The sequence below is a fragment of the Peromyscus eremicus genome, chromosome 4, assembly GCF_949786415.1.
Source record: "Peromyscus eremicus chromosome 4, PerEre_H2_v1, whole genome shotgun sequence".
Lineage (NCBI taxonomy): Eukaryota > Metazoa > Chordata > Mammalia > Rodentia > Cricetidae > Peromyscus > Peromyscus eremicus.
The window spans coordinates 86,912,422-86,925,741 of NC_081419.1; the positions used below are offsets into that span (position 1 = coordinate 86,912,422).

The following is a 13,320-nucleotide window of genomic DNA, read 5'->3' on the forward strand; positions in this document are numbered from 1 at the left end:
AACTCCTCCTATGCTGTTATATCACTGCCCAGTGCCCCCTTCCATTTAAGCTTCATAAAGGTCCAGATGGAATTCCATCTGTTCTCATAGACTCTTACAAACATCCTACCCTAAAGGACATGCATACTGTTCATTCTGCATTTATTACATCTGACCTTTAAAAAATAACGTATTTGCTTCTTATATATTCAACTTGGATATGAATTCTCAAAGAATATTGGATATTTATCTGCATCCTTTAAAGAATACAGTGCCTTATGTGGGGCATACTCTCAATATGTTCACTGAGATTGCCTGTCATTTACAATTTGGACTTACCTGACTGGTATCTATGGGGCAAGGGATGAAAGAGGCTTGGGAGAGGAACTGAGTGGTACCCAACAGATCCCTAACACCATCAGCATCACGTTTATATTCTTTGACAGGCTCCAATCTCATCTTCTCCTTTGGAAGTAAGGCTTCATAGCAAGGGGCATAGCCAGAGGGAGGCAGGAACTTAAATTCTCCATGCCGACCACCCATCAGGAAACGTACTCTGTCATTTCAAGAAGCAGAAGAGAGAGGTCAAAAAGCATGCTATTTCAAATAAGTGAATATTAAAGGTTGTATCCACATTCAAAACCATACTGTTGGGAACTCATTGAATTCAGATTCAGCACAGCAAATATCCTCATGTCTGTAGACAATGACAGAACTGAGTGCCTAGGCACCATGCTAAAGTGAACGTCAATGACATGTTCTTAAAAGTTTTATTATTCATAAGTCACTTGGTGTTTATTATTACTGCAGTAGGTAATTACAGTAGACTTTACCTCAATATTGAGAACATAGCAAGATTCTTCCCTATAAAAATCCCATTGAAACTTCACCATGGAAATGTGCCTTTACTTGAAGTAAATTACCCATAGGCGGGTTAAAGAAAATACAATAAAATTATATAGATAAAATAGTAAATGCTGAATGTTCAGGCAAAATATGCAATACTAGAGTTTTCAGCCCAGAAGAGGCTGCAGTTCCCAGAGCAGCCATATGAGGACAGTAGTATGCTGTGGATATTGCTCTGTATAAATAAAACACTGATTGGTCAGTAGCTAGGCAGGAAGTGTAGGCGGAACAAGCAGAGAAGAGAATTCTGGGAAGTGGAAGGTTGAGGGGGGAGAGACCTGCCAGCTGCTGCCATGACAAGCGAGATGTAAGGTACCGGTAAGTCACGAGCGACGTGGCAACTTATAGATTAATAGAAATGGGTTAATTTAAGATAAAAGAAGTAGATAACAAGAAGCCTGCCATGGCCATACAGTTTATAAGTAATATAAGCGTCTGAGTGATTATTTTATACATGGGTTGTGGGACTGCGGGGGCTTTGGTGGGACCTGGAGAGAAGCTCTCCAGCTACAGTAGTAGGTGGTGGTGCAGGAGGGTAAAAGGGCAGTTGGTACCTGGGATGTCATTGCCTTATTAAGGGGCACCATCTCTCTTTTGGCATTCAGGCCTGAACCCATGGTCCATCCAACTTTTAAATCACAACCTTGATCCACACACTCTATTCTCCTTCACACACAATTGCTTGATCTAATAGCAATTCCCGACAGTACCAATTCTAAATTAAAACTGGGCCTCTGGCTGCTGGTACCACCTTGGTCCAACCCATTCTCATCCCCCAGAGAAGGAGAAAGGACTCTTTGGAGTTCACAGTAATGGTAGACAGACAATAGTTACCAACCCACAAAAAGTATTTTAATATTTTAATCTAGCATTCTGGAATAATTTCAGTTGTCTATAAGTAGAAGTTAGGTTATGGTAAATGCCAAAGTTTTCTGCAAAGAGGAAAAGGTAAACACACCATTTGACAGTGGCACTTCATACGATCCTAGTTCAGTAGGAAATGTACCTTTCACAAATAAACTTCAATCACATAGAATAAAGGAAATAGACCACAGTTTTAGGTAATTAAAATATAGTAATATATATAGTCCTTGGCGGCTCAATGATAATCTCATGGGGAAAAAAATCAATATAAACCCAGTGTTGGCACTTGATATTCACTCACTACTTCCATCCTTCCATCAAAAAACAATGGCTGAGCCTACACCACTCATACCTGACTTTGCAGTGGGGATTCAGTTATAAACAACATATCCAGTGTTCCTAATATAACAAAAGCAGGTGTTCAAGCAGGTAAATAAGCTTAATTTCCAATGAGGGGGCATCTGATGGAATAAAGCAGGGATATGTGATATAACTCAGAAAAAGAGGTGGCTTCTAGAAATGGCATCAAGAAAGGACTCTTTGTGGAGAAGTCAATGAGGTGAAAATGTGGAGGAAGAGAGTCTCAGGAGAGGGACATGTGCAAAGGCCCTGAGGTAGGAAAGTACTTAGGTAGTGCTATGGGTGAGGACACTATCTACCTGAGGAATAGAAGAAGAAATATGAGGACAGGGTTGCATAAAGCAGTCTGTATGCCATGGCAAGGAGTTTGGCTTTATTCTAGGTGGGAAATTGCTCATGGAGTTTAAAGTGAGGAAATACAGTATTCTTCTAGCACTCCTATGTAGATAGGTCTGGGGACCAATTAGTAAGGTCTTGAAATAGTCATAGAGAAAGGCAGTTAGGTTGGGCCAAGGTGATCTAAACAGCCAGATGCCAGTTTTGTTTTGGCATTAGAACTGGTAGAAATTGCTGGTGTGTTGGGTGGATGTGTAGAGGGGGTTGATATAAGTGGAGGAAGGTTATGATTAAGCAAAGCTTTCACGGCAGGACATTTTGCATTAGGCATCACTTCCTTTAATTGGAGCATTCTGGGAGGGGAGCCATGTAAGAAAGTCTCTGTGTTGTCTGCATAACTGCAATTGTAGAAATATCCTAATTATGAATCTGGAAAATAAAAATCCCTCCAAGTGAGAAATGTTAAGTTTTTTCCCTTTCCAATAAGAACACATTATTGAAATGGCCTTTTATAAAATGCTGTTTTAAAATTAATTATAGAAATCACACAGAGCCTCCCACTTCCCTATTTAAAAGCACTAAACAACAATGGTATAGAATTAGAACCACAATTGTCCCTGGGAGTGTGCCTACACAAAGTGTTATGCAATAGGGAATGATTTTTGTGTATAAAGAATATGAGCAATGACGTTAAAATGAAATTGAGTCATTAGGCTGTAGTGTTACTAATTTAGTGCACATTCTGGAAATAATGACTAAACCACAAATGTATTTGTTGAGAATTTCCAAGTTAAGTTGAATCTAATGGATTGTGTTATTGACATGCTGAAAGTATAGGATAGAAGTGGATTGGTCTGAGTGGAGAAATGGAAAGGGAAGTTACCTGCTGCTCTCTAACCACTGAGGAGCCCTCCTATAAGAAGTTCAATGGACTGAGAGCTCACGAGGCAAGAGCCTTGGTACTTGCTACTCTGTGGATTACACGAACACATAAATGGTCTATTCTGTGGATTTCTAGCTAGCTAGTAGACTTAATTATTCATAAGCACAGTTTAGTTTTGAAATTTTTCTTGTGTTTTAAAATACACTGGAAAGGATAACAAATCAAGACTGGTCAGCTTCTGTGTAGCATTTAAAGAGAACAATGCTTTCTGGTTTTGTCTCATTATTAAAATGAGAGTGATAATTTGGCTATAAATCGTATTTCCTACAATGGCCACAAGAATCGTAAAATGAAAAATTAACACAGGCAGAAAGGAGTGCTTATTGCTTACTGAGGCACTTATCTTTTGACATCATATGCTGCGCTTCACTGGGCAGAAGACAAGGTTGTGTACTGCTTCTGAAGTCTTGCTGGATGAGAGCCCCTGCATCCCAGCAGGTGGAACTGAATAGGCACTGGCCCAAGACATACCCTCCAGCTGTCAGTCCTTCTCTCATGCACAGGAACAACCTGACAGAGTTTGTGGGAAGGAATCCAACAAACAGCCTCCAATACTTGAGGATGGGACTGTATCTGTCCCAGTGGATCCAGATTTAGTTAAAAAAATGACATGTGATAACATGTTAAGTTTGAATAGAACAATTAGAGGGAAATATAATGTTCCAAACCCACTTTAACTATTGAATCATTCTTTATTGTTATGGTAATAGAGATTGAACCTATAATCTTGTGCATGCCAAAGCAAGTATTCTCCCACTGAGTTATACCCTCAGACTGAAGCACAATATTGATGTGTGGTCTCTAAGTTTTGAAAAGGCTCAAAGGCAGACTTATAAATCCATAATTCAGAATCCCAGTATCTTTATACTCTAGAGAGAAATGCTGGGTCAACTCTGGAGATTATGGCAAAACAACTGTGAAGATAGTTCTGTCAGACTCAAATCACATCTGTCTCCAGACTGAGGAGGGAAAAGATCCCCTCAGAGAGAGCTGCAAAGGAAGGAGGAGTTTGTCCATCCATCTGAAGGTGCCTGATAGGAACTTCTCAGAAACAGGCCAGCATTCCCGGGAGTTTGGTGGGGTAAAGACCAGTGAGCAAGAAACGGCTGTGTAGTAGATATCTGTCCTTTTGATCAGAGTGATACCAAATCGTTTCCACTGGAAGGACAAATACAGGCTCCACAAAAGAGCATGCCATCATCCTTCATCCAAGGACCTCTGCCCAGAAAGGTGGATGGCTGAGCAGTGGTGAGAAGCCCAGGCTGGAGGAGGTGGGCTGGAAGTGTGAGGAAATGAAGGGAATCATGGGGTATGGCTATGCCAAAGATCATGGAAGAAGGGTCCAGCATGCAGCTCACTAAGAAATCTGCAAACGGGCCTCAGTGGTGAGAGACATAGCAGTTATACTGAATGCCACCCAATGGTACAGTGCCACATGACCACTGTACCAATTCTATAGTTCATGACAATTCCTAGAAAGGTATCTCGGGACTCAACTCTAGAGAGGTCTGAAGCAGGAGCTGGCTTACTGGGTAGGGAGCAGTTCCCTGAGAGACTAACCTGGACTCTCACTGCAGGGCTGAATTGGGTGAGCTTTTGACTTTTCACTGGCTACAACTCTATTTTATAATCAAAAGGTTGAAGGTTTTTTTTTTTTTGTTTGTTTTTGTTTTTGTTTTTCGAGACAGGGTTTCTCTGTGTAGCTTTGCGCCTTTCCTGGGACTCACTTGGTAGCCCAGGCTGGCCTCGAACTCACAGAGATCCGCCTGGCTCTGCCTCCCGAGTGCTGGGATTAAAGGCGTGCGCCACCACCGCCCGGCTAAGGTTGAAGGTTTTAAATCACGGACCTCGGTATTTTTATTCCTAACAGGAACCATAAAAAGCTATAGTATCCACCTAAAAACTCATTCAGGGTCAGAAGTCTAGAGCATGGATTTCCAGGGGTAGAAATTGAAATTACATGTACCTGCCTGTTTTTCTCAATAAATTCTGTATTGGACACTTAATCTTGACCTTAATAAAAAAAATAACTCTTCATCATTCACAACTGAGAACATAAAATTGAAAAATAAATTTCTTTTTCTCTAGGTGCTTTTTCCTGCCCTCCAGTTTCCATTAAATTTCTCAGCTTCTACCAACCGTAAAGCAAATTCAAGAATTGTGCTCATTAGGATGAGTTGTTCTTTATCCTCAGATTTACCCCTACAGATTTTAAAAAACAATTTCATAGGAATTTAGACTCCTTTGACATCCCATGTCACTCCAGTAAGAATGACTAATAAGAAATAAAAAGAAAGAAAAGGATTTCTGGTGAGGATGTGGGGAAAGATGAAGCCTTATTCACTGCTGGTGGGAATGTAACCTTTGTAGCCACAATAGAGTGACTGTGGAGGTTCCTCAAAGCACTCAAAATAGTGGAGATATCTATATCTATATCTCTATATCTCTCTATATCTATCCATCTATCATCTATCCATCTATCCATCTATCCATCTATCCATCTATCTATCTATCTATCTATCTATCTATCTATCTATCTATCTATCTATCTGACTGGAAGTCAACTTACCACAGAAATACTTGAACTTCTACATTTATTGTTACACTATTCAAAAACAGCCAGGAAATGGTTGGTTAAGGAAAATGTGGTATACATACACAATGGGATTTTAAGCAGTCATAAAGAAAAAAAATAAAATCATGACTTTCCAAGAAAGTAGATACAAGTAGAAATTACTATGTTAAGCGAAATAAACCAGACTCAGAAAAAATATTAAATGATCTTTCTCTTACATATGGAGCCTAGATTTAAAATGATGTATATGCGCGCGCACACACACACACACACACACACACACACACACACACACACAGACACACACACACACACACACTCATTCATTAGTCAATCTAATCTCTTCCACTAAAGCACCTGTTCCATCTTCTGAGGTTCTTCCTAGAACTCAGACATGAGGAAGATTTTTTTTTTCATAAAGTTTACAAAGATAAAGATTTCTTTATCTCAGAGACAAGCAAGTATTTCAGTCATAGTGTCTTAGAAATAAAAAAATATTGAGATGTGTAGGGGGAAGTTTTATTTGCTTGTCAAAATTTGAAAGCAAAGGGAAAAGCTCTGGTAGCATTTATAATTTCATCTTGGAGATTTGTGACTGCTAATTTGCAGAAGCAATGAGGATACCTCTTGTCAGATTTAAAAGACTGATCCATGAATAAAAACACTAAAAATGAAGACAAAGTTTTGCCAAAATAAAAAATGATGCCCAGTTTTCTCTTCATCATGCTACACTGTCATCATCCCCAGCTGTTTAGCAAGCATGGAGGTGTTCTAATCTTTCCAGATGTTTCAATCTTGCAGCTGCTATTTAATCCCTCTGGGAGGCTTGGGGTAGTGGTCCCAAGAAGAGTATACAGGTTAAGAGGGGATTGTTAGCAGGCTTTTGCTGACCTGAGTCTAATTCACATCTCACAATTCATAATAGCATCTTTAGTCTGCAATGCTAAGAATGGAGAATAATCCGAGTTATGGACATTCTCACATTCATATTTCTTACTGGCTTACATGTGGTGAAGCCCAGGGCAATCCAGCCAGCAGTCATCTTGTTCCTCTGCAGCAATATATTTATCTCAGCAATAATTTCCACAGCATTGACCACAGCAAGCTGGAAATAGCTAAGCTGTCGGTTACCTGAATTTTAGCCAAGTCTGGTGGATACCAATGGAAACAAACAGCAGCTACAGACACCAACTGTTTTTGGATTTTTTTTTTTATTAATTAGAAAAGGCTGGTAACAGTTACATAAGATGATTAAATATGTCTACAGGGGAGTGTATAGCTGTAAAATATATTTTACTAGAGTAAAAAGCTCAACTTTTTTAAGAACAAAAAGAGCATCCCAAATTTACTATCTACTCTGGCCTTTTGTATAATGCCATCTTGGTGATTCATGCCCTAGTACTATTTCCAGATGAGGGGCAAGGGTGATGTCGTCTTTAACAAAAGCTTCCTGGCATCAAAATAACTGGAAATTTTGGATGGGCTCCAAGGTACATATGCTCATCTTCCACTCTGTGTTGAACAGGGTTGTCACTACTACATTACAGCACTAGTAACACTACCTACAAACAGGCCACAGTGAGAGTAAACTGGAGCAGTACATTCATAACAGTTAGGGAAGGGAACACATATTGATTTGTGAATTTTGTCAGTAATTACTCATGCTGCCTTTGACTTCACCAGGGGTAAATCTAATTGAAAAATATTTTTGCTCTTTGTGCCCTTTGCTCTTCCATGATTGCTGGCAGGGACATCCTAATCAGGTGTAATTAACAACATAGTTTGCCCTGATACAAATAATAATTTAAAAATTCAAGAGTATGACCTCATTAAAGATCACTGAGTGGAAGGTAATGGGATTGCAGAAGAGAAATCTAATTTAGAAACTACACACGAATTAAAAATGAGTATGAGAAACAATTCTGCAGGATCCTGTGTTGGGAAATAAGACTCTCTTCCTAGGTGGGCATGCTAACTTACTTCTCTCTCGGAGAACTGCCATAAAAATCAAGCACATGTTTTAAAATATGGTGTAAAATGGTAATTTAAAAATTAAAAAAATATATATTGAGCATGCTTATTTTCAGTAAGATATCTTAATTAGCCTAGAGTTAATATCCCGGCCTCTCTTTGCATAACTAAACTAGATCAGTACAGGAAGTAACATGTTTTAGCACCAAAATATATTTCACAAGTTGCTGGTTTATTGAAGCCATTCACTCATAATTGAAAAGAGCCAGTTGACTGCTCTCCAATATAAGACCAGCAATAACCTGGAGCAAAGATGCCATCTGATGATGCATTTCAGAAACACGTATGTGGGGGTAGTGTTTCTACCTCTCTGTGATCATACCCTGTCATGAGACCCAGAAACAGAAATTGCCCAGTGCTGACTGTGTTTTCAGGGTCAGGTGTCAGGTGACATCGAGACACCCAAACTGCTCTTACACATGCCATATGTTTAGTTGCTATGAGCAAAAGCCCCTAGATCTAAGCTGTTGACTCTTAAAGCCAGCACATTTAGGCTCTTCAAACTTGTTAAATTCTCTCAGTGAACAGCTCACTGTTTATCCTGTAACTTTACTTCTCTGTTAACTGTGTGCTCCAAGGGCTATGTGATCTGCTGACATAGAGATGGAATGCTAGGAATGTCTTCTAAATAAGGATGGCATTCAGTCACCTATGTCTTTACCTGTTCTGAAGTTCTCGGTCGAGAGAGGATTCCAAAGCAAGGTCCACTCAAACCAAATACAAACCACAGACATGGAAATCCTATCTCATCTCTTTGAAGGAGTCTGAATGGATTTAATAATGACTAAGAATTACCAAACTAGGAGACGGCTTAGTAAGTGAAGTGTGAAGTGAGCAAGCCTGGTGACCTGAGTTCAGATCCCCAGCACCCACGACAACCATCTTTAATCCCAGCACTCCCCAACTGGGAGGTAGAACAAGAACACAGGGGAATCGGTAAAGCTTGTAGGCTATCTAACATGGTGCAAGCAGCAGCAAAAAACAAGAGAGAAGCTGTCTCAAACAAGGTGAAAGGTGAGGACTGATACAACACGCGAGGTTGTCCTCTGACCTGGGTACACTGTGTCAGCCATGCTCTCACATTCACATACCCGTGAACACACGTCATACAAGCATGCACACACACACACACACACACACACACACACACACAAATAATTACTATGCATTTTGCAAAAGCAGATGTAGTTTTCTCTGAATGCAAACTACTCAGAAAGACAATCAATTGCAGCAGATTGGAGAAGACGGTCTCTTTGAAAATTTGAATTTACACAGGGGACATCTATCTGTATCACAACCCCTCTTCCTCCAAATGCTCAAGGATCATGGTGGAAGGGGCTGTGGAAAGATTATAAGAGTCAAAGGTGAGAGGTGACTTCAGTGAGACAGTACTGCTTGGGTAGGACAGTACCATTGCATCACAGGGGCTGTGACTCAGTGTACAACACCTGAGCAAGATGGGGGTGTGTGTGGCAAAGTCCGATTTCTAGCTGAGGAGCTATTGGTAACGGATGGCTGCTAGGAAAGAGAGAGTGTGTTTTCTTCAAGAACATGGCTCCTGGAAGGCTCCCCATGCTTCAGTAATGACTCTACACTTCATGCACATAGAGGCAGTGTACTAAATGGACTCGGTGGGTTTAAAAACATAATACATACACCTAAGAAGGATAGTGGCGGAGGGACACAGGAGGAGCTGGAGGAGGGGTAATGGGGTTATAATCAAAACACATTATATACATAAATGAAATTTTCAAACAAAATATTTTTACAAAAATATGTTTATTAAAATGTGTTAAATATTAATAAAATGTATAATTTTTTAAACATCTAAATAATTTTCACAAATGAGATCTTAAGAAGTGCTCTCTCTCTCTCTCTCTCTCTCTCTCTCTCTCTCTCTCTCTCTCTCTCTCTCTCTCACTCTGTGAAAATAATCTAAAGCCAGTGAGTGGCACTGGTCAAAACAGAACAGAAAGGGGAAGATGTTGAGGATGGAAAACTGAGGCCATAAGCTACCGAGACAAATGTGGTTCTAGGCACTGATCATTCAGGGTCACCCGCTTCTCCAGAGAAGGTTCTGGGCCACATGATGACCCTAATGTGGCTGTGCTGCATTAGTGTCTCTGCTCCTAGGGAACGGAGCTAGGGAGCTGGGGAGCTGTGTGCTGTGACTCACACTTGGTTCCTCCTGACTGCCACAGGAACTTTGCTCTAATCCATTCTTATCTCCCTTCGGAAAATATATGAACTTGTCTGGCTTTGTTCAGCACTTCATGAAGTGCTGAAGCCTATGCCCATGGTGACATTCTGCAAATCCTACCCTGGGGCTTTGCAGTGCCTGCTTTTTACTCCTCTGTAGCTCCTGTTGTCATACCCTGTTCCTGCTGCACTGTTCAATGGCATCCATGGATACAAGTGTGATTGTAACTGTAACTCCTATGTCCTGCTCAGCCAGTTATGAGCTCTTTAAAATACAGAGCTGGAGAGTGGAATGGCTGAGACAGTTTGGGAGACAGGCTTATTGTGGGGTTTTGACTTACAGACATCTAAATGTGTAACAAGGCTAAGAGAGTTAAAACAGCATTTATATGGTACAAGGAAAGAGAGGGGCAGAACTGTGAATACGATCGTAAGCAGTGAGATACAGGAAAACAGCATGCACAGTACATCCCCAAGTCAATGCAAACTATCTATATGTAAAACATAACATTATCATCTTTGAGTGGTGCTATTTTGGGTTCTTATGATTTTTGACTTATATTACATTAAAAGGGGGAGATAGGATAAAAATTAACCATAAAAGGTAAATCGTAACTTGGAAAAAATATTGAAGCTATAGAAAACAGATCAGCAGCCTTAAATGTAACTTGATTAACAATAAAGCCATCCAAAATTAATATCAGAAAGGCTAAGAACATAAAATCAGCAAAAATACTAGGTGGAGAAAGAAACAGAAAAATGTGCTTTATAATTTCAAATTGGTAAAATAAAAAATAACCAGCAACGGCAAAACTAGTGTGGATTCAATCAGTTGGGCATTCTCATATGTTGCTTTTTTTGTATGTGTTTATGTACTCATGTGTGTGTGCATGTATGTGGAGGCTGGAGGACCACCACAGATGCTGTTCCTTAGGCACCATTTGCCTCTTTTTGAGACAAGGTCTCTTAATGGCCTTGAATTTGCCAAGTATACTGGGATGCCTGGTCCAGCGATCCTCAGGGATCTGCTTATCTCACCCTCTCAGCACTGATATCACAGTGCATGTAGTCCCTTAGCTTAGTTTTACATGTGTCCTTGGGAGTGAATACAAGTTTTTTTGTGCATAACTGAACTATCTTCTCAGCTCTACAAATATTTAAATGATATCACAGGCCCAGATATTTTATCTAGAATCTCTAGAAATATAGTTGGGAATTTGGAATGCATAAACATTCAAAAAAGAAAGAGATTCTGTGTAGCATGCACACATCTCAAACAGAACCACTAGCCAGAGGAGAAGCAATATCCAGTATTCAGACATACTAGTATCTCTGCAGTTAAACATACACACATTCATAGGAATTATGCTGTCAAAGATTGAAAACCAGTTGAATTTCTATTGATGATAGCTTTGCTACAACCTGAGTTCAGGTTAGATTTGATGCAAAATGTGTCCTGAACAAGTTTGTGGTTTTCAAAGAAATGTAGATTTTGCAATTATTGATAAGAAGCTCCTAATAGCTCATGCAATTTTTTCTAAAAATTAATTTGGCCACATCATTATAAATTTTGAATCTTAAGATATAATACATTTCCTCTTTCTTCTGAGAGGAAGAAAACGGCAATGCAGAATAAGGGTTCCACGCAGGTATGTCTGTAACAACGCTAATTGTAACAATAGAAGTAGAATTGGCATGAAAACATAACACTAAAGTAATGGCTATATTATGAGGCAGTGAAATAAAGAGAGATTATGTGACCATAAAAATAATTTTGAGGGTACCTAATGAGTCAGGAAAAGGCTCATTACTTATTTCTGAGTGAAAAATTATACTTCACATTTGCAGTGACTGCAATTTAGAAAGTATACCCTCATTTGTAGCAAAAAGATGAATATAACAAAATATTAACAGTGATTATAGCTAAGCACTGGAGTAGAAGATGAGCCAAGTGGTGGTGGCACACACCCATAATCCCAGCACTTGGGAGGCAGAGGGAGGTGGATCTCTGTGAGTTTGAGGCCAGCCTGGTCTACACTGTGAGTTCCAGAACAGTTAGGGCTACACAGAGAAACCCTGTCTAGAAAAACAAAACAAAAAAACAAAAAAGAAAAAGAAAGAAAAAGAAAGTGACTTTTACTGTGTATTTGTAATTGTTTCTTTCATTTCATAATGAGCATGTACTGTTCTTATAACTGTCCATTTGCTCCTTGGATTTCTCATACATTTAGGAGTCTGTAGGACAGCCCCTGCGGGAGGAACCTATGCAGCAAGTAGGCGGAGGGAACGAGTTGGGTTGCCTCTTGCCCTTTTGCCATTACTTTCTTGTGAGCAATTTGGCTTTTGAGACGAAACCCTAAAAGAAATTGTTGGTTCCTCAGCTCACAAGGGTGACGGGGAAGTTTTAAGGTGGGGTCATAGCTATTTTCCAGGAAATTGCAGCCATCACTTACTTGACACCAGCTGAAAAGCTCATCACAGGGAAGAAGAGTCCATCTGTGTTGAAATTCTCAAACATCCCCTGCACAGGTTGCCCATTGATTCGGAAAGAAATGCTGGGTACGCCAAGGTCAAGGCAGCAGCTCACCACATCATCTGACTTCAGCAGATGCTGGTTGATGGAGGCCACAGCTCTGGGTATTCGGCCTGGTGTGTAAAGAACAGAAATAAAACTGTGGAACCGTGGAGGCAAGCATCAGGTAGACAGACATACTTAGAGGTTACTTCTGGAGATGGGGAAATGTGACAAGTATGTAATTTAAGAAGAGTTCAGAATATGCGACTGCAGTGGAAATGCAATTCCTTACTGCATGAGATAAGAAAGAGGAAATTATTTCTTGAGCTGGTGAGTGGATAGACACCATGCTTGACACAACCAAGTCTCAGAGGAAGCCCTAAAATTACTAAGAATAAGAATGGTGAGGAGTGAGTCTACTAGGCATTTGCTCAGATTACCCTGGGGCTGCAAGGAAGGGACAGACAGCTTCTACTGCGTAGAGGGTCATTGGAGGTAGGGGTGTAGATGTTTAGTTACAGGTAAGAGAAGACCTTGCTCACTTTTGCTTTCTCAGAAAGATATGGGCACTGTGTGGGAAGCCAGCAGAGAGGACTGCATACCTGCTAGCCA

General features: G+C 40.1%; 1 protein-coding gene across 1 annotated transcript in view; it reads right to left on the reverse strand.

Annotated features, from left to right (window-relative positions):
- Ryr3 (ryanodine receptor 3) overlaps positions 1 to 13,320 on the reverse strand; it is a 359,592-nt gene that overhangs the window by 220,475 nt on the left and 125,797 nt on the right. The window contains exons 19-20 of the mRNA XM_059258921.1: positions 12,647 to 12,839; positions 319 to 535 (exon numbers count right to left, since the gene is read on the reverse strand). Coding sequence (XP_059114904.1) covers positions 319 to 535; positions 12,647 to 12,839 — 410 coding nt within the window. The remainder of the gene's footprint in view (positions 1 to 318; positions 536 to 12,646; positions 12,840 to 13,320) is intronic.